At 45.2% G+C, this 26,866-nt stretch overlaps 1 protein-coding gene across 1 annotated transcript in view; it reads right to left on the minus strand.

Moving 5' to 3' along the window:
• Window positions 1-3,032: 3,032 nt before the first annotated feature.
• The window catches only part of LOC146780099 (uncharacterized), a 63,410-nt gene continuing 39,576 nt past the window's right edge, over window positions 3,033-26,866 (minus strand). The window contains exons 2-4 of the mRNA XM_085637114.1: window positions 21,679-21,771; window positions 7,274-7,302; window positions 3,033-3,804 (exon numbers count right to left, since the gene is read on the minus strand). Of these exons, the coding sequence (XP_085493240.1) occupies window positions 3,250-3,804; window positions 7,274-7,302; window positions 21,679-21,771 (677 nt within the window). The 3' untranslated portion in view covers window positions 3,033-3,249. The remainder of the gene's footprint in view (window positions 3,805-7,273; window positions 7,303-21,678; window positions 21,772-26,866) is intronic.

Here is a 26,866-nt window from a genome sequence, read left to right on the forward strand (position 1 = left end):
ACCCCTATAACCTAAGACCAGGACCATGTTTATCAGGGAGGCAAACAGTGTAATCATGTTGACCCCGGCGAGTAGTGATGTTGAATTGGATTTGTCCCATTCGCAAAGTAGTACACAATCATTTCAGGAAACAGAGCAAAGTGGACCGCAGCCAGCAATAATACATTTGCCTGATGATGTAGTAGAACAGAAGGTTGAGCTTCCTTGCAAGCATGAAGTTGAACCTCATCTTTTAGAATCATTAGCTCCCAGATCACCAGCAAGGAAAAGGAAGGGAACTACTGCACCATCTTCTCCAAGCACCACTTCTGATGATAGGGACATGGAGTGGATCCCGGCAGAGTCCAGGAGACAACAGGAGAGGCAAGGGAAAAGAAAAGACATAGACTTATGGAAGGGGATGATGAGGAGGATAATGATGGCCAGGTAGTCATGGCAGAATGTGACACAGAGAAGTCTGACATAGCTATTCAACCTGCTCCGAGGGATGTGGCACAAGTAGCACCACCACCAGCTCCCATATTTGCAAAGCCCCAGCTGAGACCTGCACCAACCTTTGCATCAGGAGAAGAAGAGAGGCAATCGATGACACGCCCACCTACCTCCAGTTCTTCTTCAGGAATTGGCACACTAAAAAAGTATTCTTCCCCAGTTTGGGATTTTTTAATGGTTAGCAAAGGGGGGGGCGCACATTGCACTATGCACCATTTGCCACACAAATGTTCATCGATATAAGCCTGGGACACATTATGGTACTGAAGGCCAGATAACCTATATGAAAAAACACCACAATCAAGTGGGAGGAGTACCTCAAAAAATTGCTGAAAATGGTGGTGGTGGTGAGGAGATCCAGGGAACATCAGCTACAAGTTCAAACACAGTGGAAGGTGATGATGAGGAAGAAAAGGGTGACATCTTCACACAAAGTATCCCTGTTCTTAGCAGTGTGCCAGCAGATTTACACCTAAGCTTGTCCACTCCAGACTTTGAGTCCTTTTTTTAGAACTTGAGGATTTCACATAAAATTCTACTACTTGCAGATTAGCCGACACTTATTAGTATTGCTATTTTTTGCTATTTTTTGTATTTTATCACAATCAGGCATTTTTGCTGTGTCATCATGTTGTACTCAGGTGTTGTCAATTCTTTGTAAATCTTTGATAAAAATATAACCCACTAACTCACTCTTTCTATTTTCATTTAGTTGCCTACGATGGATAATCAATCAGTCATTCAGATTAATCCTACAGTTGGAGCTCACCTGGGTGGAACTGGAAGTGACACCTCACTTGTGAAGTTGTGATGACTTCCCTGTTATTGCGTCATCTATATTCACATAAGACAGCTAGTATAGATGACATTTTACTCGGTAAGTAACTAACTGCTACTGTTGTTTATCTACGTTGTTGTTGAAAATATAGGTCTTCAAATTACAAGCACATAAACAGACTGCGTAAAACTACTTGAAGACAGCAGTGCAAAGTGAGTCCCTGACTTCCGGGGCTACTACTATGCAAGCCAGCTCCAGTGGCTCTCATACTGGACTGCAGGGAGGAATTTGTAAGAGATTGGGTTCACGTTGCAGAGACTAGATCGAGGGGAATTGCATTCCTTGTTGCTACCGAAGGCCAGGATTCCCCTGGATTGCTCTCCCCTACTGAAGACCGCCCTGTTGTGTTGGAGGAAGGCCTTATCTTATACATCTACAGTGATCCCGTATGCTGAGAACATCCCCATCCTCAGTATCCCCACAACGCAGGGTAGACCCACGACGGCCAGACTGCGAGACTGGACTGACAGTGGGGTGGAGGGAGTGGGGGCATTCTTTGGGGACGGCGCCATGCTAGATCACGACTCCTTCCTGCGGGCCACAGGGGCACCCCCACGCTTATATCACTTACACGCTACTGTAACGCATTACATCAGAACCGCTTGGGCCCCGCAGAGGACTGAGCCCCCACAACACAAACTGGTACACCTACTATATTATATGGGACCCGGGGGGCATTTAGTACGTTGGCTATACACTGGAGTCAGGGCACATGCAGCAATTCCACTTACTCCCCTCAGGGCGCGCTGGTAGAGGACTCTGGAGTTGAGATTACTGATAAAGCATGGAAGAGTATGCTGGAACACCCCCAAAAAGTATCGCGTAATGCGAAACTCAAATTTATTCAGACAATGATCCTTCATAGGTCATACCTCACCCCGAAAAAGATACATCGCATGTTCCCAGACTCCCCTCACTGCTGCCCCGGTTGTAAAGGTGACGAGGCGGATTTTATTCATATGATATGGTCGTGTCCCTGCATACGGGGATACTGGGGGAGAGTCCGCAATTCATTGACAAAGGTAACGCAGCTCTCGGTTCCAGGCGAGGTCCTAAACTGCCTGGTGGGCCTTCGCCAGCGCTCAGGGTGCAGAAGGTGCGGTTAAGGTTCTTGGACCTAGCGCTCATTTTAGCGATCAGAGTCCTTACTACGAGGTGGAAGTCCCCGAGATGCCCGGCGGTCGCTATGTGGCAAACTGACATGATTCAGTGGGGACGGGCGGAGGGTGCAGCTCTTCGCAGAGAAGAAGAGAGAGGGCTAAGGAAACATCCCATCTCACTGGAGTGGGAGGCTATGATACTGGAACTGGAAGCATTTGATCTGTCCCCTACATAAGCTAACTTGACCCAGCGATGCGCAATAACACCTTCCGGCTTCTCGGAGTCAGGCCCTGAGACCCGAGAAATTACGATCCTGCTCTGAAAATTATATCCCCCCCCCCCCAGGAGAATAATGCACATAGACCAATTACGTTAACTGTGCTAGTTGAAGTAAGAACGACCAGGAGTGGGGTAGGGAGGGATGGGAGGGGGGGGGGGAATGAGTTTGAATAAGTTTATCAGTTGAATGTTAATATATGCAATTTCTAATGACACTCGCGAGCGCACATTTCTATTGCTTGTTTGGTAGCATTACTGCCACAGAATGTGACCCTTAGCCTCCTTTTGTTTTGTACTGGTTTCTAGGACAATGGAAACAGAATATCTGTGGGGGCATATAAATTGTAATTGATGTATTAAGGGCAAAAGGAACAAAAACAAAACAGACTGTATAGACTGCATATTGCCTCTGTTATGTATATGACGCATTGCGGTCATCAATAAAGTGTTAAAAAAAAAAAGGCAGCAGTGCAAAGTAAAAGTAAAACAAACTACTTCAGGCATAACTTTAGATTGATTAAAATAGTTTTGCCCTTCATTTATGTACAAAGAAGCCCACCCTTTCCACCCAAACAACATGTCAATCCCATTCTCCAAACAAAACTGACCCAAGCCCCAAAACTCAAAATGTCCAAGGAAAAAGTCACTCCAGTCCCAAGTCCATTCCCACCCTCTCCACTCAGCCCCAAAAAACAAGTCCCTCCAACCAAAACAAAAAAATTTTGAAAGGGAAAGAAGAGGGCATTATGGATATCAGTTTGGAGCTTGTCCCGGCTCTGCTCCATTGTGGTGAGCTGGCCCTTGGTGGTGTTCAGCCGCTGCAGGATGCAGCGCAGCAATGGCCTGTTGTCAGTGTGGTAAGGGGTAGCAGCAGTTGGCTGGCGGCGGCACTGGCAAGGGGATGGGCGGGAGGTTGCAAGCTGAGGCAGACTGGCTGCACTGGGGCCCAGCTGTTGTGCATTAATTTCCTCCTCCTCCTCTTCCAGGACCACCAGCCGCTGGTATTCCAGCTGGATATGCTCCAACCTCTGCTGCCGCAAATGGGCCACTATCTCCTCCCTGTTGGGTGGTTCAGGCTGGACCAGCAGGAGCAGCTATATTGAGAAAAACAAAAAAGACAAATTGTACACAATGCTCTGTGCAAACAATTGTTTTACATTACTAGGTGGCACAGTAGTAGTACATTGCTGGTCCCCTTGGGCCATTGAAATTTATTTGATGTGATTATGATTAGGAGAGTCACAAGAACTTTTTTTGTTTTACCCACACATGCCAAACATAGAAAAGCACTGACTGTGTGGCAGAAAAGTAATAACAGGTAAAATAACATCACAGAATTAAAAAAACAGTGATATGATTTTTTTTTGTTCTAAAAGCTTTTCAAGTAACTATAAACAGAGTCAGACACTTTGGGGTCGATTATGATGTAGGGCAGATTGCCACCGCCCGCATGGCGGTGGCGATCTGCCCCACATCATACCCCGCCCGCCTCCCATTTTCCCCGCCACATTATGATGGTGGTGGGACCGTGATGGACGTAAAGACGGTCCGCCGCTTTTCCGCCCGGTCGACGGGTCGACCGGGCGGAAAAGGGTTGCATATGGTGGCGGTGTCTGCTAGACACCACCAGCCATATTAGGATGCCAGCGGGAAGCAGCCTTTTGCGCCACAGAACGGCATGCAGATTCCTGAGTTGGGGGCCCATTGCGGGCCCCCGGATGTAGGGGGGTACCTATGGTACCCCCTGCATTTGCATGGACGACATGGCAGGCATTGCGTGGTGCCTGCCACGTTGTGCATGCAAATTCACACAGTACATTCCCAGCATTGTGGCGGGCGGTGCTGTGAGCACCGCCCGCCACAATAGAGGATGGGAATGGGAATAGAGGATGCCACCGCCACCGTGGCGGTAGCATCATAATTGCTAAACCACTGGCGGCCGCCCGCCATCCTAATCGGCCCCTTTGAGTTAAAAAACAAACTTACCTCTCATTAATGCGTACAGTATTTTGCACTATATGGACTACAAGTAGTGTGTTGTGTTAAAATTATGAAGCCATGCTCATTGCTATCCAGCACATTGGCTAGTTTGCAACTATCTGCAGCTGTAGTTCACAATTATCTATTTTAAATTCCAATGGCCCTGCTCTTCACCAAATGAACTTCTCTTTCTACCCTGTCTCCAAAGAAGCAGATGAATAATAAATAAGATACTACGTCACACGCCTCACATATGAAGTGCAGATATGAATATATTACCCGTCTGTCATAAGTAGACGTTCAGTAAAAAGAATCTGATGGACTGTACTACAGGGAAAGGAATGGGCTATATAAATTTTATTTGGCACATTTGACATCAAATCATGCACTTACTCCCATTTTACTCTGTGGCCTCTCCCACCACCATATATTTCAAACAAATTAATTCACTCGGCAGTAAGCAAGGAAAGAAAACTTGATTTACTCTACTGCAGGGGAAGGGTAGAGGGATTAAACATGTAAGATAGAGCTTTTTGATATATAATAGTGGGGCCACTACACTGATCATCGATTTGTCATCTCTGGTTCATTCAGTCACTCTACAATTCGAAAGGGAAAAATCTGAAGAAGCTTAAAAAATAAATCTGTTATAGGAAACCATGAAATATATTCTGGAATCAATTCACTTCACATGGTTATAAAATTAAATGTGACACACATCAAGAATGGATTTTCCAATTTGCTAGGCTGGTACGGAAGAACTTAGGAAAAAATAAAGAAGTAAAGTACTAAGAGGTGAGCGAAGGGAAACAACACACCTCATGTATTCGGTTTGCAATGCATTGAAAACATTGTAAATGCCGCATTAACTCAAGCAGATGCAGGTTACACAGTCAACACTGCTGTCACAAATTGACCCATAATGCACTTTGGTCAAAACAGCCATGGGTGGGGAGAGGGGATGAATGATGTGTGGGATACATCTGTCTCACTTAAGAAATACAGTGAGTCAAGGGAGTGGAACAAATATACCCCCACTTGGAACCATAGCTTTGAATGATATCCCTACATAAACCAAAGTAGCTGAACAGTATGCACCTCATGAGAAGAGCTGCCTTGTTTATTCATCCAAACAATCTAAATATTCATTCATCCTTTCATTCGAATTCACCCATAGCCACCATGATTAAGCTTTACTTTCTCTCATCTAGTCTTTCACCAACATTTCCAATCCATTATCCATTCATTCAATAGCCACTCATTCTTCAAACCATCCTTTCGCCCATCTATCCCTTTACCCATACACGCATTCGTTCACCCACCCACCTTTTCACTCAAATATAATTTCCTTTCTTTTAACCTTCCATTCTTTCATCGCTCCCTCAAGCCATCAACACTCATTATGTGAGCGTTTGCTGAGTTGCAGATAGAAGAGGCCTTAATTATAACTCACTTTAAAAAACAAGTGCGACCCTTATGCTCATGTGAACATGGGTATCAAGTAATCCTAGGAACCAGTATTCACCTGGAATTCATTTAAAAAACAATCTTTTTGCAGTGACCTTTCTGTGTAGAATCAATCTTTATGTAAACATTCTTATTTTGATCAACATCGGTATTATATTAAGGAAGCAGCAAAGCTAGTATTTTTCTAACACTCTGGTTCAGCTGAACCGAGTTTTATTGAAAACTAGTTAGATTATTTCAAAATGTACAACCACTTTTTGAGTGATAGAAGGTCTCTTAGGAGATGAATAGAACCCAGGTGTAAAGAAAAGAACAAAACAGAACAGAACAAGGGAAAAACAGTGAAGTAAAATGTGAGCATCAATGGTATATTGGTTAAAAGATAGCAGTTGATATTCAGTACAATCACAGACACGGAGGGTCAATCAGTGCATCACAATTGCAGAAAACAGTCTGTCTTTGTACATGTTTAGACGATGTTTCGACCCATAAAGGATTACTTGGGTCTCATCGGGACTGTAATGACCTAGGGTCTGGGAAAGAAATGGTAAAAGAGGGAGAAGAATTAGGAGGATACTGGATGAGGTATGTGCTAAAGATGGAGGATTGAAAAATACATACTGCCTGGGTCAATTCCACAGAGTAGGGACCCTCTCAGGAAATTAAACCCAGCAAGGATGGATGGTATGGGGTGAAAATCCGCGAATAAAGATAATTCCCCCAAGAAAAAAATAGGGCTTGTGTGAGATAAAAATAATCCAAGTGACATGTGCGAGATTAGTTTAAGTCATATGCTGTTTAAACAGCAATATAAGCTGGACCAAGTTTACAGTGAAAAGTAGAACCGATGGGCTCTGTTCAATGGACACTGCTCTGTGAATATATAACACAGTGTGACAGGGCATGTAATTTAGAGTGAATTAGATGTATAATGTCCTTATTGCAGAAGGAAAAACAACTATATATAAATGCTCACCATCATAGACCAATGGTTTCCTTTTGGTCTGCTATGGTAATAACTTTCAAATATTCTTTTGTCGACTGCTACCCTGGTCAGAGATGCAGTCGGGTAAAACCGGCTCATCTGAGCCGGAAAAGATAATGAAGACTCCTCACCTGGGCAATGTCCTCGTGGAAAAGGGGCCCTAGGAAAAACAGAAAATCTGATCAGGTAAGGACAAGATTTACAGGGCTGTTTACAGAAATGGCGCTAAGAGCATGAACACTACAAAGAAACAAAAAGAAACCTTTTCAAAACATGGGCTGAAAGAAAAAAAAAATAGCCCGCGTACACAAACTGAAATAGGCAAATGCGAACGGTTTGTTTTATAAAATGCAAAGCTGTAACGTTTTGGGTTTGCATATATAGTTGTGGTCTGGGATATTGCTCATACCTTCGTGGCTGTTTCTCAAGCCTTAGATACCCGACACCCTCCACCTCCGCCGGAAATAGTGAACCGTATCACAGGTGATATCCCACCACCATTCATCCCTGACTCCTTGTTTCAGGAATTAGATCATGCCCTCACTGTAGATTAATTAGATTTTGCTATAACGGCACTGCAGTCCGGGAAAATGGCGGGCCCAGATGGGTACCCCGTTGAGTATTATAAGCAATTCCAAGACATTTTGACCCCTAAATTGCAAAATGTTTACATAGCTGTGATACAACGGAGCTCCTTCTCACGCCACTATTCTGGTCCTCTCTAAGGAGGGCCTTACTAGGGATCAATGTCCCATTTCCTTTATTAATGCTGACATTAAGATCTAAATAAAGGCCCTGGCGACCCACCTGACCCGTACTCTTCCCTACCTTATTCATCCAGATCAATGCAGATATATGCTGGAACAGAGCACCTGTCAATGCATTTGTAGAGTACAGAAGACCCTTTCTCTGTTGCAGCACTTGAACGGTATACTGGCCCACCTACTTGCAGACTTCTCTAAGGTCTTCAACATAGTCTCCTGGGACCCCTTGGATATGGTCCTCTTGTGTGGGGGGTCTGGTGGTTTTGTTTGTCAAATGGTCCATCTTCTTCACTGTAATCCGGCTGACCAGGCCCGGGTGATCTGTATTTTATCCGCCCCTCTCCCATCTGGCGGGGTATGCGCCAGGGCTGCCCGCTTTCTCCCCTGTTGGTCACCCTTGCGCTAGAGCCCCTGGCTCGTCTTATATGATGCAACGCCCGGGTGTGGGGATAGCTGTAGTGAAATGGTTTGAGACCCTGATAGTGCTGTATACCGATGACATCCTCCTTTTCCTTCGGGACACCCCAACCTCTGGGCCCCTGCGCCTGAAGATCCTTCGTCTGAACGGTGCCTTGTCTGGCCTTCAAATCAATGCCGGCAAGTCGGGCCTGGTGGCGGTAAGGGGCACTGCGGGGAACAATTCTGGTGCTGAATGGTTCCACTACCTGACTTCTAAGTTTACTAGCTTCGGGGTAGGCATAGGCTGGATTTTCAATTGGCACACAGGTCCCCCTTCGAATGATGGACTTGTCATTTCTTAAATATACAGTTATTACTTGGGATTATCCTGCCTATCGCCTGGAACTCCATCTGGTTGGTTTTGATGGTCCTGTTGACCTCCTCTATGAAGCTAATTTAGCTCCGACATTACCTTCCTGCATGCGAGTATTTCTTGTTTGCTGTAGGGCAGCCTTGCATCTTATCCATTGGGACCGTCGTCTGACTAGGATGACTCATCTGTGGCTGGGTACATGGCTCCGTCACGTGCTACTTTGGAGGGTTTTTACTTCATGGGACCAAATTGGTATTTCTTGTTTTGGGGACATATATAAAGGGGAAACCTAATGTCCTTTCAAAATCTGAAGGATCGATTCGCTCTAGCTAGTTCATAGTTTTCACTCACAGTTGTGACACACTCTACATTCACATATCCTCGAAGACACCCCACTTCATAAATATAGCCCGCTTGAAGCCAAGATCATTTTGGGACGTCTGGGGAAGGGAGCCATTTCTATGATCTACTAGTCACTGATCATCAGGTCCTCTGATGGATTTGAGCAGCTCAGATAGAAGTGGATATTATGGGTGGGAGACCTCGATGATGACGAATAGATGGAGGCTAGCATGGCACCCCTGGAATTAGCAATGTCCTCTTGCATGATTCAAACAAATTACCTCCATGTGACTTATCTCTCCTCACACCACTTGCACCAAATGCCACCCAATGCCCCAGGTTGCCTGCATGTGTTGTGCACTTCCGGCATTGGACTTCTTCCATGTAGCATGGTACTGCCCAGGCGCTGCGCCCCTTGTGGGACTGGGTGGGTCAGTAGGTCTCAGTGGTTCTTGGATGCCCTCTTGACTTAGTCACACGTAACGTGCTGCTGGGGGTGGTGAAGGAACTCGGGGCTCACGGTCTGAATTTCTTTTCCTTGGGCTGGCCAGCTTGGTGGGCAAGAGAGATGTAGCTAGCACATGGAAGCAACAGATGCCCCCTCCAATCCTGTGTTGGCTCCAGGTGATAGACTAATGTGGACAGCAGAAAAAGCCTATTTATGTTGCATGTGGGCATCCCCATAAGCATGAACGGATGTGGGGTAAATGGTGCTCTCTCTATGGACTGTCGATGTAATGCACTTCTTCTTCTCTGCCGCGATGCTACCTTGTCTACATGTATCATTCTATGAACAGGACCATCTGTATGTAATAATGAATATCTTTGCCCCAAAACTTGTAATAAAGTTGGTTATAACAAATTTTAAAAAAACAAGTATGATCCTTATGTTCTTGACAAACAGGTCCCACAAATGTTGGACTTTAGCTCACATTTCTCAGTGCTACATATAGGCATGGTTGGAAATAATCAAATTATTATTTCTTTCTAATACCCAGGCTGTGGGATTGTAATATACACTCACCATCTACCTTTGAAAACAAGGCATAGTTTTACTCCTAAACCTCTCTCATAATTCTATATTTTTGTTGTTCACAACTAGCAGTGAAGTTCTAGTAAAAATGCAGCCCATCTTCATTTTGCAGCCCTTAGGACAGATTGAGAATTGCTGCCAATCAATTGGGGATACCTCCAGCCAGGAAAAATAGTCTCTAATGAGTAAGAATCGACCTTGGAGAGGCAGTCAAGAGAGTAACTATGGGGGAGCTCCATCTCCTGCCGTGTCCTCGGTGACGTGCTTTGTTACTTTTACTTTACTTTGCTTTTTAGTCTTTTGGCTAGGTTTGTGCCAGCGGTGTTATCCAAGATTGAATACCCCCTGAAGAATGCGATGAGGGGGCTCCCAAGTCTCCCATATCTTGCAGACATTCATTGGTCTTGGGTTGAATTCGGCCCCTTTGAAGGATTGGGTCCCCCCGGAAGTCTGGGCCTCCCCTGCACTGCATGGTCTGCAGGGGCCTGAGTTACGGCCCTGGTTTGCACTATAGAAATACCATATACATACTTACATGTCATTTGACATGGAAGCTAGAGTATTCCATCACTTGTCCCCAAGGAGTGTTTTAGGACTGACTAGGATTGGCACTCCACTCCTCTCTCCATTATGTCTGGTCTGCAGATGGGGCTAAAGACTATATGTGCATGCACACCTCTTCCCTAGACCTTTAAAAAATCCACCATAGTGAGTTGTTTAGAAAAGGACACATCCTCAGCAAATGTGCCTGCTCAATGCAGATGACAAGCTGCTGACAAAAGTATGGGCCACTCAGATTGCTAGTACATAAAGACCAGAGCAGGCTCATATCCAACAAACTTATAGCAGCGAATACTAACTTAATCATTCATTCAGTAGATTATTTCACAAGCAATAAAACCAGTACAGCAATAGTACTGATGGATTCTGAGAAGGTGTTTGATTTGTCAATTGGGAGGCCCTGTTTTATTGCTTGCAAAAATGTGGGTTCCCTGCACAATTTATAACAGTGATTACAAATTTATATAATGGGGCACAGGCCAAAATAATCGTCAACTCCAGAGCTGGGGGTGCAGTGCCAATCAATAGATGCACCTGGCAGGGTTGCCCCGTGTCCCCAATTGTATTCATATTTTTCATAGAGCCATTAGCAGTGGAGATCCGCAGTATTGGGTGGATCCGTACACCAGCTGAGGAGATGCCCAAGGTAAAACTATTTGCGGATGATATCATTTATTATGTATCTGAAACTGGATAAGGGAACTGTTCAGGGGACTTTTAATCTGATTAAAGAATTCACGAGTATAGGTGGCCTTAAGATCAATAAAAGTAAAACAGAGTTCTGCTTTTAATGCATCGGTTGAAGATCTTCCTGTTTCTCTACAGCAAAAGGGTAACTAGCAGAGTCCCATGCACTACTTAGGAATTGAAGTTTCAAGTCAACATTCTCAGCAATTTCAGTTAAAATACACAACAATGCTGAGGAAAGTTCAAGGGCTATTGGAAAGATGTTCTCTCCTACCCTTGACGTCAATTGGGATAGTCACACGTATCAAGATGTCCATCCTCCCCCAATTTGTAATCCTTTTTACTAATGTACCCATAAAACATGAGTAGTATTCATTTCCAGGAACTCGATTCTCTTATCAGAAGTCTGGAATAAGAAAGCCCCTAGGGTGAAATACTCCATTCTGCAACTAGATAAGATCCAGGGTGGTCTTGTGTTCCTCCTTATGCAGACATTTAATCAAGCAACATTATTGGATATTATGGCAAGATTATTGGAAGGCAGAGGTGTATTCGATGATTTTTTTAAAGAAAAATGATGCAAGAATCTGCAATTAATTTACCATCCTTTATTAATATTGTGAAATTGCCGAGGAAAACCAGGTACAAGGAACTCAAAGAGCTTTGTAGTTGGGTGGAAGCCCTGTATATATCGCCACAGGTTCCAGCTGGTTATAGCTACCTTAAGCTAAAGGACTGCAATTATTCTGATCTGAATTTATCTAGATGTACGATACAATTTTTTTAATTCTAAGGGTTTTAAGGCGCTAGGTGATTTTTTCATAGGGGGCAATGCCATTACATGGGAAGAGGTATGGGACACAGTGCAACCGGTTCTTTATGAGCTTTGGGCAGATGACTCATTTTATAGCCACTAATATTCAGGAAACAAGACTAGAAGCCCACTTGGCTATGCGTACATTCGCTAAGAGTAAGCTCACAGGTATTGGCAACGAATGTGTGTTGTTATCCTGCATTCTTTTTCCCCGCAGGGAATCACAACGCGATCGTTACAATGACTGCGTTGTGATTCTGCATACCATTACTCCGCAAGTCGGAACAACGACTTGTGTAGGGGGGGTGCTGGATGTTGGAATAGTATAATTTACTATTCCAACTCAAGTCTGTGCGGACAATAGGGAAGGTGTTGGATTTTAAATCCAACACCCCCCCCCCCCTCCGCAAGTCGTTGTTCCGACTTGCAGAGAAATGGTATGCGGAATCACAACGTGGGCGTTGTAACAACCGCGTTGTTATTCCCTGCGGGGAAAAAGATTTGTGGTAAACGTTGTTTACCATTGGCAACTGGTGTAGGCTGCTACGCAACTATTCAGCCCATGCATTAATCACAGTTTTTTTGTATAACATTTTTGAGAAAACACAATGCAGTTTATCCGAAGGTGATTGGCAGCTTATTTCAGAGCTCGGTCATAAATCTTTGAGGGTGACAAACTTCAACAATGTCCTTTTTGACTCAATGGATGCCGTATTACACTCCTCAAGCCCTTCTTAAAATGTTTCCTGCAATTCCGGATCAATGTTTTCGCTGTCAACGGGAACAAATAGGTTACTGACTTCACGTATTTTAAACATGCCCCAAACTCTTTCAGTTTTGGAGAGGGTTATTTGCAGCTATTAGCAAAGGTGTTCAGACCAAGGTAGCTCCTGAGACGAGTGTAGTGTTTTTTGGTGTCTCTAAGGAGAGTGGAAAATCAATAATCATGGGTAGTATTCAGGGACGGCTCCTCTGTGAGCGGAGGAGCGTCACCCTCTTAAAAATCCCCCTAAGCCCCAGAGGTGAAAAATGGTAATTAATGACCATTGTATTTTTCATCCCCCGTCCCAAGCCGAGTGTCAGGACGGAGGCAGGCCGCTGCTAAGGGCCAGCAACAGGGAGGAGGATGGGTTGGTATTGCACTGTTTAAAGAGCGCATGACTTTTTGGCCGGCCATCTTGTAACCGTCAGCCACAGAAACATCTCTAACACAGCTGCTGTTCGAGCAAACCAAACCCTCCACAGCGCTGTGGAGCACCGAGTGAGGCCGCTCACACCGATCCTAATGCTGCTAACATCGTTTTTTAATATTATTTTGCACATGCATGCATGCCCACCCTACCTCCTCCCCATAGATGCCAGCCGCCACTGGTAGTATTTTATTTCAATAGCACTAATGATAGCCAGCTCATTGATTCTCCAAAGCCCTGTAAAGTTCCAACTTTACAGGGCTGGTGCGAAAAAAATTTAAGCATGAAGAAGTTTGAAGAACCTTCTCCGAAACCAGTTGGCAATGTCCAGAGGTTTACAGCTATTTGGCATCAATTAGAGCTCCTCAAAAACAGTCAGGGTATGACTTTTTTTGTAGCAGATTATCTTAAATTTAATGTAAAATCGTAATATGCATTTTTTGCGTGGTTTTGCACTTCCTGGCCAACAGGGTTTATTCTGCTATTATGCGGATTTCCTTTCCTTTTTGTCCATGCACTTATATTAAGCACAACGCACTGGCACCTTCTCTTGCTACTGTGTTGAAACATAGGAATAGCCTTTGTATAAAGTATACACTTTCCATTGGTTTGTGGCTCAGGATAAGGTTTATTATTGGTGTTTTTTGTTTAGGCTCATTATAGTTAGCCTCATTTACACGGTGGCATTTACTTCTGTTTGTTGCAAATGATTAGGTTTACTTCATGTGTCTTTTTCAGGTTGATCGTTGCTACAAACCATCATGATGAGTTTCTGTTCGGTTTCTAGAGGGAATTTATGGAATAATCGATACAGTACTATGCACTGACATTTTTCCGAAAATGTTCTTTGTTGTTTAGGTCTTGCCTTGCTATCGCGTAAGCGATCGCGAAGCGAGACTAAAAGCGAGACTATTGTAAAAGGGATTTTCAAAGTGCTCCCAAAAGCGGATTGCATGGCTAGCGGGTGCACAATCACGCGCATCGTGCCGCCATGCACTCCGCTTTTGGGAGCACTTCAAAGGGTCCGCTCCCCCGCCTGGAAGGCGCTCCGCCGCCCCCAAGCGTGCGCGCCATGCTCCGCCGGGCTTGTCTTTTTTTTTTTTACTTTAAGCGCGAGGCGCGCATGCGGCCAATGCTTGTCTCCATTGATCCCTATCTTTCCCTTTCTCAATCTCCCCCTCTCCCTGCCTTTTACAACTGCGGCCGCACCACTGTGCCCGCCCCCACTCCACCCTCCCACTCCGTCCTCATCAGCTTCAGCGCGCGCTTGTTGTTCTTGAAATGTGCCAATTCCCCTCACACTTGTTTGATGGTAACATCTAAAATCGAGAGTCTAGAACCGCATGACTTCTAATAGAAGGTAATACTTCCCTTCTGAAACCGTAAACTGAAAAGACCGCGCAGAGCACAGGCAAATGCATTATTGCAGAGGTTTGTATTTCTGAGCTTTCACAATCGTAATTATACAGTTTGAGACCCTGATCCACATACGGTGCAATGACATGTCTGGCAGGCTCCACAACTCTTTAGTGTCTTCGCAAATGGTGGAAACATAAGAACAATCAACCTTCCTCCTGCAGTTCTCTCCTCTCACCAGAGCAGTAATTGCACGCCCAGGTTCCGGGTTTAATTACATATCACACCTCTTATAGAGTCTATCGCCGTCTGGGGAAACGCACAGGGGACTTTGATTTCGATTTGATTATACATGAATTTACAAGACTGCACCCAGACGTTGCTTAAGAGAACAGAAATGATTCACCTTCGTAATCATCCCAAAACACTATTTCCAGAAGCTTCCATCCCGTTCCATAGAAAACTAGTAAAATCAGCCACCTGAAAGTCCCTGCTGCTAAAACTCGCGCAATGGTATCTTAGGTCATTAGCCACGTTTAGAAAAGGGGTGTAGCATGAGAAGGAAGTCTTGCCGAATAACAACAAGTTGGGTAATTGCAGGGCTCTGTCAGCGCTGCTCACACCTATTATTTTGCATGCGCTCAGCTAACTAGCCTGTAGAGATAGCGTCGAGAGCAGCAGCGTGGTGTCTGAGGAAATTAGAGACGCTTTTTGCCGTTTGCTTGAGGTTGGTGTCTGGCATGCCATTCCTGAGCGAGGGACGGACGGACGGCCACAAGGAAGGGGCAGTGAGACTAAACTGGCGAGACTGGGAAAAGTGCACATTTGTATATACATCTCCGGCACACAGCTGTGTGATAAGGAGATGCATGGGCTAAAAATACAGGATTGAACTAGTATGACATGCGTCTACCTTTCTTTATTATTACATTATAAGTTACCTCTGCCGAACGCAGCCGTGCAAATGTCACATTTGCATCCCCATCTGCAAGCCAACCCTTCTCTCTCTCTCTCGCTTGCACTCTCTCTCGCTCTCTCTCTCTCTTTCATTCGCACTCTCTCTCTCTTTCACTCGCTCGCACTCTCTTTTTCTTTCGCTCGCACTCTCTCTCTCTATTGCTCGTTTTATGAACCGTTCATACCTGCCTGGTAAATTCTCCACCGTTTAAAAACACTTCTCTTTCCAACCCATTGGCCCGTACAGTGTAGCCTACTACCGTCTGAACACAAAGCCATCTAATGTAAGGAGCGGACGAGGCCTGGGCACGTTGAAGGTGTTTCATTTCTACCAGTTGCATTTACGGTAGTTATGGAGGCTGGGTTTAGTAAATGCCAGTAGCCAATAACAAGCAGGCGCAAGAAAATTCAGGCGCACTGCATCGTAGTCTTTGCTTCCGCTGTCTGGAGTTTTCATCTTTGCTGCACCCGACAAAAGGGGATCCGTTGCTGTGAAAGTTGTAGAGGTGGCTTGGCAAGGTGAGGAAGGGGTTGCGATTCGATTTTCTGGGCTCGCTTTTCCGTTCGTTGCCTTTCCGCTACACTTTTTCATAAACGGCTGAGGTGTGTGCGCTTGTTATAGCTTTGAGGGCCTGGATTAGTAGGAACGGCCACACTTGTGTGTTAGCTAGTTGCTGTGTTTGTACGGTCATTGGCAGCTGGCAGCTGGCAGGGGCAATATTTGGTTTAAGCTGCAGAGGCCTCCCGATGAGAGCCCCAACACTTATTCTTTTACAAACTAAGCACTGCTGCCACAGCCTCTTCATGTTATGCAAATACAACAGCCCGAGGTGTAGCTCCTGTGACTGGCATGCCCACAGAGCAAGTGAAAGTAATATAGCAATTTTATTGGGCCTGTCACATTCTAAGAGGAAACAGGTCATTGGAAAAACGATATTTTGTTCTTGGAGGCCTTTGAACGTTTCTTGTTTTGTTGAAATGGAACAGAATGCCTAGCAGACCCTGAATTTTTTATTGCTAATTTTCTTTATGAATGAGCCCTTGACGGTGATATTATTGTCTATGTAAACATGGTTTAAATGTGATTATTAATTGTCAGCCTCTGTTTCAACGTCCACATCTAAGGGAAAGTCGCACTTTCAATTGGGAATAGGATGTCAAAAAGAGAGACAGAAAGTCTGGTACAGTGTGAAGTGTCAGCTTGTTTGCGCCAGCTGAGAAACGAAACCAGGACAAGAAAATTAAGTGCTTTAAGATCGGCAGTAAAGATTGCAATCTCTTTGTTCCCAGCATCAGTGAGATGCAAATGAACAAACAGCGTGAGGCCAAAGGTCTTATTTTTTTAAAAACAAACCAGGTCACTGCTACAGTGAAAGGAACAACAAGCATTTGAAATGCAATAGGTCTCAAATTTACGCGAGTTTAAGCTATTGGCATTGTAAATGACGATGCCTTTTATTTATGTTTGAAAAATGAAAACACAAATAAAAGGCATTGTTATTTGCAATGTGAATAGCTCAAACTCGCGTAAATGCGAGACCTATTGCATTGGAAATGCTTGTTTTATTTTACGGATGATGGAATAATTCCATTTCAATTAATCAGGAAGAGTGTCGGCTCTGCTGTTGGATTTCCATTTTCCTGATGCTAAAGATTCTGATCATGATAAAAGTTGTTTTTCAAGCTACTACTCCCCTCAAGAAGGGATAATTAATTGATTAATTGGTAAGTTATGGATTCCATTTATCGTGCATGCGTTTCTCGTACTTTTAATATTGCTTTAAGACATATGTTGAGTACATTTTAATTTCCAAGCGTTCAATAGCAGCGTTTAATACAAGTCCTCTTGCACTTTAAATACTTCCTTAGAAATCAGACTTGTTTTCGTTCTGCCTGGATATGTATACTTAAGTAGATACCCGTAATCATGCACTTTGTCACTTTAAGATTGCCATTTTCAACTAATGTATATGTTTTTCTTTGTCTTGTCACCCTGCTTTTTACAACTGGTATGTGTTGGTAACTTCTGCTCAATTAAAATAAAATCCATCTGTCTACCTCTCCCTCTCTCTGTCCACAACTGTATTTATGTTAACACGTTTGTGTGTTGTCTGACCACAGATGTGATTCAGGGAACTGCGGCTGCCTGTGGCGCACGGAGGGGGGCCTGTAGGAGGGCGGCTCCCTTAGTGCCGCATCAGGCACCCACGCACCCTGCCGCAGAGACCTCCTCCTCTGGGAGTTCCTCCGGTGCGCAGTGGGCTGGGGACAGGTACTTGTCACCAATGGCTGCCCTTAGCTCGCCCGTAAGTTAACCCACCAAGTTGGTGTACTCCTTGTATGTAATAAACCTGCAGCAAACTGTTTTCCAACAAAACCTGTGTGGACTGTTTATTTTGTGCAGCACAATTAATTATTGCTAAGCAAGGGGTTGACGATATCGGCACTATGTATGTTTCTCTGTGTGTGTGTAATTGCATGGGTACATGTGCGCCTGTCAGTCTGTATGCATGACTAACTGCATGTATACTGGTCTTAAAACATGGATACCTCGAGGTCTGCGATTGTGGTTACACCTATCACTGGTTACATGCATGTGTTTGTGCCCATAATTGTGCTGTTCTGTGTGCACATGGGTGTCTGTAAGTGTGTTGCTCTGTGTGTATATGTGAACATATGTGTGAACCATATCAGAGAGTGCATGGTTTTGTTGTGTCTCCATGGGTACTCATGATACAAATGCCAGACCAATAGCCTTAGCATGTGCTTCTTTACACTTTGTCCAGATGAAGATGCCTTGAGCAGCATGGTATTGGATGAGGCTATTTACGTAGCTACTGAGAGTGATGGAAATGGTGGAAATACATCCGTTGGGCCCAGTCTCTGTGGAGAGCCTGGCCAGGCCCGACGCCATACTTCCCAGAGGTGGGATTCATGGCTTTTAAAGGTGCTGCTGCTGCCTCGCACCAGACCAGACTGGTGCAGCTGCTATCAGTCACTTCCAGGTATCTATCAAACTTTACAAGAAAATGATTAAAGTACAATAGCTGGGCTAGGCATGGGAAAACAAACCTTGGCAGCGTTTGTGAGAACCCGTCTTGCCAAAACCGCTATTAATAAAGATACCGACAATCTTCTGCAAGGTGAACCAGACAACGACCCCACCCTCCACCCCGTGTCAAAGCCCGGTCACAGGTACTCTCGGACAATCAATCCTTTTCCACAGTGGCGGCTGGTGACATTTGAAAGTGGTAGGGCGTAAAATCAATGCTGTACTGCACTGCGGCGAGCGAGCGTAGCGATCGAGCCCGAACAACCTATGGTGAAAGTGATAGCATTTGTGAATGCGATAGTGGCTTGCGCAGAAGGTCAGATGCTTCACAAGAAAATAACTTATGCATGGTGGTCCGTAATTGTGATGGAATCTTTGCAGTTTAGGCACTGTAATGTGTAAAATATAGTTCTGTATTGTGGTGTATTTTCAGTATACTTGTCATGCTCACATGTTACAGAAACACTATCCATAAAAAGAAGTTTTAAAATCTGGCAAAGAAATATCAGCTTAATTCACAGGTGATGGATCACAAAAGCATTAACATTTAAGGTAAGAGGGAGAGACAAATAGATACGCATTTAGTAGTTAATTTGTCAAAGTGAAACAGAACACATGGATTAATTGCAGCTTCACCGATTAACCAAAATTTGTGATCCTAGACAAATATTTGACTTCACCGATCATTCATTTTCCTCACTATCACATATGAAAGCACCTTCATATCTGTGAATTTAACAATACCAGCGGTACAAAAAACGATTGCGGTTCATTTAATGGACTATACTGTTGCTTTATCTATAAGAATCTTGGCGGCCGGCTTTAGAGTGACAGGCGCCGAGCGTGGCAATCGTTTTGGTGCCCCTCCATCATGACCACCTTCTGCAAAGATTCCCTCACTCCCACCTTCCAACAGTTCCATTCATCTAAGTACAGTCCCTCTCACACACATGCATTTCTTGTTTTACAGCTCTGCTCATACTAACCCTAGGGTGTCAGAGCACTTCACATCACACACGTTACACAGAGGCAATCTTACGTGTGTTAATCAGTCTATAGGAAATGTTACACAGACCAGTGAGGATTACCATTCTGTGATGTGCATGCGCACGTTCTTTGCAGCAGGTGTATTAGTCCTCTGTGCTTCTTTATGGTGTAGCAAAACTACCACTAGACAAAACTTCCTTTTCTCTCCAGGAGAAACATTAATCACTTGCGTTATGAGGCGCTGAATAAAATTAAATTAAAAAAATAATCTTTCTGCTCTTACTTGAGGTCATTACCTTCCCCGGGGGGGGGTCTCGCTCTCTCTACCTCAGCTAAAAGGAAAATGTGACATAAATCATTTCCTTTAAACAATGTGTTAGCATCATGTCATGATCCTTCTAGAAAACACACTAATTGGAATCATTATAGTACAATCTCCATGGGGTATGATGTGACTCTCGCTATACCTCAGCTACATATAATTCAATTCTCTCTCAAAACACCTTTCTGTAGCTTTTCTCTCTATACCACCCAGTGACTACCACTACCTCCCTACCTACCCGTTGTCTCTACTTCAAACACTCACTGCACCTCACCATTGGAAGGAACAAAACGAGCCAATCAGAGGGAGAAATGAGATAGATAGATACTTCCTGTTTCACCACTTTCTAGCTCATAACACGTGTGCACCAAACAAGGGCCCGATACATTGCGTGCCACAAAAAGAAGGCCCAGCCCTAAAATAAAGAAATGGAGTTTGGTAAAGTCGTAACTGTGAGAGCAGCGATTTGTGAAAGAGCATAAGGTCTTCAAAATTCGTGCAAGATGAAGAGTCACATCATTGGTTAATGTAGTTTCAAAGTACACAAACTAAAATTCACTTAACAAGGACCTTAGCAATGCCACTGTGGGTCTGTCCCCCCTCCCCACCCCACCCCGACGTCCATCCAAACGGGCCTTAATAAGTTTAAAAAAAAATGCCCGCCTGGGCCTGGGCATTACCTGGTGACTAAAATCAGGCAAGGATGCATTTTGGACTACAAACAGCAAACTGCACAAGTGTTGCGAACAACGGCGTCTCTCTTATTCGTTCATGTTTACCCGTGGTAGGACTTGAAATGACATTATGTGGCATAATGATGTCATTTCTGAAAAAGTGAGTGTAGCACGTATAATGAGAAACACCAGAAATTTCCTAGGATTACGCCAGTGGCACAAACATTTCGCCCTGCCCTAGAGGAAGACTAACATTTGCAATATGCATTTTGTGATAGATTTTTAAGCAATTTCTGAATAATAATGAACGTTAATCATAATTACTTGTTCGGAGTCCAGAATTTCATTCATTTTCACCTGTGGCCCCTCTCGCCCTTTGATTGTCACGGCACCTTCTTCGAGGTGACATTTTCAGCGCCACAATACAGGAACAGACCATAAATGCCCCTTCTCCGTGTGCAGGCAACTAAAATGGCCGTAAGTGAGTGACTCTGCAGGTATGTTCTTGTACGCACCAGCATGCGCTGCGAGCCTGCTGACTGGAATCTGGGGAAGAGGCCTAACGCCACGGGCCTCAGCCGGCATGCTTGGGGGGGAGGGGAGGGGGGGGAGGAGGGGACGCAGGTTGGGAATCAAATTAAAAGTTATGTACATTTACCGCCGCCGGTACTGTGCACCTATGGAGGAGCTGCCTTTGCCCAGTGTTAACTTGTGTAAAAATCCCAATTACGGAAGTAATACTATCCCAGAATGGGCCACATTGCGCAAAATAATTTGTCTTTTCTTACCACATAATTTTGTCAACGCTCGGCTTCAGCATTATTTAGCTCCCCCCTGCCGCCTAGTTCTAGTGAACCTAAATAATGTGTACTAAAAGAAAAGCACCCCCCCCCCACGTCACTTACTGGCCTGTGTTGAATGTACATCAGAACACAGCGGTGGCCGGCATGCTCGAGGGGGGGGGGGGTTCACGGCCCGCAGGTGGGGAATAAAACAAAATACAATTAAAATAAAAGTAAACATACCTGACTGCCGCTGGGATACCGCACTGCCTCCGCTCCGGCCTGTACTGGTGGGTCCACGTGTTCCTGCTGCAGGAAGCAACCAGCTTCCCTCCACTACGCAACGCAAGGGAAGCCAATCACAATGCTCCTAGGCGCAGCAGGCTAGCGCCCCAGCAGGGACATTTTCTCTGCATAGAGAAAGACGGAGAGTGGGCGGTCCTGCTTGAGGGCCGAGGGAGTGGCTTACCCACTGTTGTGGGTACTGACTGTTTGGTCGTCCCTGAGCCGACCAAACAATCAGTACCCACAACAGTGGGTAAGCCACTACCCCCGGCCCTCAAGCAGGACCGCCCTCCCACCTGCCCTCAACCAGGCACAGAGGCACTTCTGCTTTCTTGCAGTGCGAGAAGCAGAGCCATAAATGGTAGTTTATCCCGTTTATGTTTCTGCCTTCTCGCACTGCGAGAAAGCAGTGGGGCAATGCCCCCACGCCCCAATGGGGGAGCCGCTACTGCTTTTCCAATAATCCTTTCATATTAATTCTGTGTTTTTCCCCAAGGAAAGTTCCACCCAAAGTGTTTTCCTGGATAGTGGGCTGCACACAATAACATATATTTTTTTCGGATGAATCCTCTGTCACGTTTTTAGGTCGAGGACTACCGGTCTGCCGAAGGCAGAACCGGAAGTCGAGATTTAATGTTTCCTAGAGTGGCTCCTTAGCCCGCCTCTCTTTTTGCCTCTCCTCCATTGGCTGGCTTCCTAAACGGAGGCCAGCCATTGGAGGAGAGAGCCGTCCCTCCAAATAGGCTCCGTCTTTTTCAGATTCGGGGGCGTGTTTTTTGCTGTTCTTTCCACTTTTTAGCCACGCCCTTTTCCGAACAGCAGGAACACGCCCTCGAATCCGAAAAAGTTTCGGAGCTTCCATCCGCCATTTTTTAGCAAGCAACTGATCCTGCGCCGCTACTCTATGCCTGCTGTGCGGGGGCATCGGGAGATTGAAAGCGTGGAAATTATATCTTTCAATTGGAAATTTTAGTACCAAGGCAGGATTCGAACCCATAATCAAGGGTAAGACGGTAGTTCTTCCTAAGGCCACGTCGTCTAGTTACGTGGGGAAACGTAAGCTTAGACGCAAATAGCAGCAGCAACACCAACCAATTGGTGGCTGCCCGGGTAATTAGCATTCTCTTTCTTCACCGGTTTGCGACAGCCGCTTTAAACAAATTCTAGCAGCAGCAGTTCGGCTCGTTACTCCCTCTCCGAGTGTGGCTAGAAATGGAAGGTGAATGAGTAAAATCATAAACGAGTGAGAACGGACGATCGAGCGCGTTGTACTGTGAAAGGTCAGGGTGGGTGATGCATAGGTTGTCTGGCTGTGCAGGGCTCACATCAGGGGCATGTCCTGCGCTGCTGCACACTGTGTTGACGTCTACACGTGTCTGTGTGCACTCCAGTGGCGGATGCAATATACTGCATTCCACTCTATTTATGTTAGCGAACCGAGATAGCACATATGGTCGGTATTTATTTCAAACACCCGTGGCAACCGAAATGGCAGCGCAGCCTTGCACAACCCTGGTACGCAGGGCTTCTAAGAGCTGTATTAGCAGAGAAGTGGAAAGGGCGGAGGTCTCATCACGGCCCTGGAGGTGTGTAGAGGTGGCCCACTCTTAAGACTCCTCCTTGTGGGCCTCCTGGTTTGTCACTTTATACGCGGTGATGGCTCACAGTACGTTCTAACCAGAACCACACGCCGAGGCTGCCTCCTCCATGGGGACTATCTGCATTTTTAACGCATTCAGTGCCAAGCGACGTACTTCGCCAGGTCACCAGGCACAGTGGCATGTTTAATAAGAAGTTGTCACAAGCAGGCGTGCCTGAGCAGTGTTGATGCCCATTATTGCCCAGATATGCTTGCTAGGGGCTCTAACTCTGAGAAATGTGCTGCTGCCTTCGGCCCTTGGCTTCTGCTGCGGTGTGGTGAAAGCAAAGGAATGCGGCAAGGGATGTACGGCTAGACGGGGGCCCACTGCTGTTAGTTAGGCACTTGTCTTGTCGCGACACCGGTTCTAATATTTGAGTAACGCCACGAAGCTGAAGTGTTTGGTTTTTAGGAGCTGTGTAAAACCGCAGTAGATTTTTTGTATGCGTTTGAAGAAGTTCGGACAGAAAGTTAGGTGCGAGGAAGTTTTCTAGCGCTCCCGCAGCTCCCCCATGTGGTAGTTTAAAAAATGGCCACATAACGGGCGAGTGAGCGTTCAACTACAGTCAAAAAGCCAAGCCAAGCTCAACGATGTAACCGTCACAAATCACTTCCATCGCTCTCTGGAGGCACATCGGCATTCAGTTTTCACTCATCATCTCTTTCACCCACCATTTCAGCAGTGGGTAATTGTCTAGTCGGCTTTTATCCAGCAAAAATACTCTTTCAAGTGGGGGCATCTGCTCCTTGGGCGTGATTAGAAAATGAAAGGCGCCTCCGTCTCTCCAGGACATAGCACTCAGAGGCGCCCTCGTGTTGCAAAGCTTATTGTACATTTCATTTTTCATCTTATTCGAAATTCGTGCCCTGTGGTTTCTCCCTCTCTGTATTCCTCCCACTTAAATGTGATGCACTCACACCGCATGCAGTGCAGGGACACGGCCCGAAGGTGCCTTCGCACAAACAAGGAACCGGTCAGATCGAGGGATGGGGGCACACCACAGCCCCACGGAAGGCCACTACAGAACTGGCTCTCTGCTCCAGGAGCGCCCTCAGCTCTGCGCCCCCCCTGCAGACTCCCTTTTACAGCTGGGAGCGCCATGGACTTCAGAGCCCGCGCCGTCAGCACAGCATCGCACTGAAGGCACGGGCGGGGCATTAACCCCCCTCTCCCAGGCGAGCCTGCGCCTCCCTTGTGTGAGGCCACCCTCCCATCCACTCCTGAAGCCTTGGTTGGAACTAGGCAAGGACCCTGCATCACGCCACTGCAGGTGTGTGCGTTTCTGGGGATGGGAAGCAGCACAGTAACACCATGCACAATGTGAACATGCCATTATACAAATATAAATAACACCCCAACAACATGAATTTCAGCCTGCCACCCCATCAATGGTTAATATTCACAGCCGGGTGTATTTACTGCCTTCATAAATCCGAGTTAGTGAATATAGCCCCAATACTCACCCCGCCCCAAAAAACAGCAGAAACAGTCCTTGGCACCCAAGCAGTCCCCAATATCCTAGCAATTTACTATTCGGAAGGCCACCGTCAGCGTAATCGAATTTAAAAAGTTTGTGGGCACACGTCATTATATTTCAGATTTCATAATGTTTTCGAAAATTCTAATTCGCCATCACACTGTTTCACTACCTCACTCTCTTTCACTACATAACTCTCTCTACCTCACTACTCCACTCTATCTCACTACCTCCCTATCTCACAACTTCTCTCTCAAAACATCACTACCTCACTCTCTAGCTCGCAACCTCACAACTTCACTCTCTCACTCACTACCTCAATCACTCTCTATCTCACTACCTCACTCTTTCTATCTCACTAACTCACTTTCACTCTCTCTTTCACTACCTCTCTCTCTATCTCACTACATCACAACATCACTCTTTGCTTATATATCACTACCTCACAACATCCCTCTCCCTCACTACCTCACTCTATCTCACTACCACACTCTCTATCTACCTCACTCTCTATCTACCTCACTCTCTCTCTCACTACCTCACTCTCTATTTCAATACCTCACTCTCTCTCTCTATCTCACTACCTCACTCTCTCTCTGCTAATGCAATAGGTATCACATATGCAAACAAAAAGCTAATGCCAATAGAAATGACAATGCCATTTATTTAGGGATACAAAAATGATAAAAAAAATAATGAGCAATACCAATAGCTCTACCTATAATATTGCCGAGACCATTGCATTGTAAATGCTTGTTCAACATTTATCATCAGAAGGTTGGCAGACACCATCTTTTGACCTTGCTTTGCTCTGACACATTTCAAAATTTCAGAACAAATCTACTATTATCTCACAAAATAAGCTGTGTTGCGTGAAAAGGAGAGAGCAGGACAGCACCATCTACCCAGAATTATGTCGCTGCTGACCTCTCCCATGGTGCTGGTGGTACACAATCAGGCTACCACGCATCGCATTTGGCATGCAGCGCGCACAACGAAATTCGTTTTTTTTTCCCGTTACTTGCCTGAAATCGTCAGTATGACGCATTTTACAACCCCCCACCCTGTTCCTCCCCCGCCCCACGTCACCGCCCGGTGGCACGCCCTATACAGGCCGTGGCTGATGTCTAGCATCTGTTTTGGGGTTTGAATTGTGCTTTTCCAGTTTCAAATATTATGATGAAGCATACATTCAAACTTTTTCCTCTTTGTATGCGTCTGATACAGTGCAGCACACAAGCAAAGTTGAGAAAGTTTGGTGAAGAAAACTTTTCTCGTACAACTTTGCACCTGCCGACATGAAAGATATCTTGTTGATGCAAAGTCCTCTCTATAAAAGTTAGAAGATAGAACTTTGTGTCAAAAACCATGAGTGTAGTATGAGAACACCCGGGTACCACCCATGGGGAGCTCCCTTGATGCAAAGTAATGAAAAGCAGTGCAAAATGCTAATTAGCGATACATTTTGTCAACTTTCCAGCACAAAACTTGTTTTGCCTTGGAAAGTAAATTAAAAATCAACACTGTGCCGGCTTGCATCACTTTTGGAGATTTTGCACTGGGCGTACAGTTGAGAAATGAGTCCTTTCATGTCTAAGTAAGGTACATGTTACCTTGTTATATTAGGTGAATGTGTGTTTTGGTAATCTGGCATTGAATGGATGCTTCTGGAATCTCGTATTATGAATCAATTACTGCCCAAAAACAGACAGCCTGGAACATCCCCTCCAAACAACATGGATGGTATAAAGCTGACATATTATTAAACTGGGACAACAATAAACATGATTTTTAACACAATTGCAAAATATATGCATAATGCATTGTTTCTACCTCCTTTTATTCGAGTGGTACATTCATCAGCATATAAAAAAAAGGATCCATGACTAGACGACGTTAAAACATTCGAGCATAGGGGGCGTGGCTTGGATGCCGCGCAAGATGGCCGGCTAGGTACGGAGCTCTGCCGCATCGAACACCTCACGGCGTTTTTTCCCGATGTAAACGGGACCGCTACTGAGCACCGTTG

The sequence above is a fragment of the Triturus cristatus genome, chromosome 12, assembly GCF_964204655.1.
Source record: "Triturus cristatus chromosome 12, aTriCri1.1, whole genome shotgun sequence".
Taxonomy (NCBI): domain Eukaryota; kingdom Metazoa; phylum Chordata; class Amphibia; order Caudata; family Salamandridae; genus Triturus; species Triturus cristatus.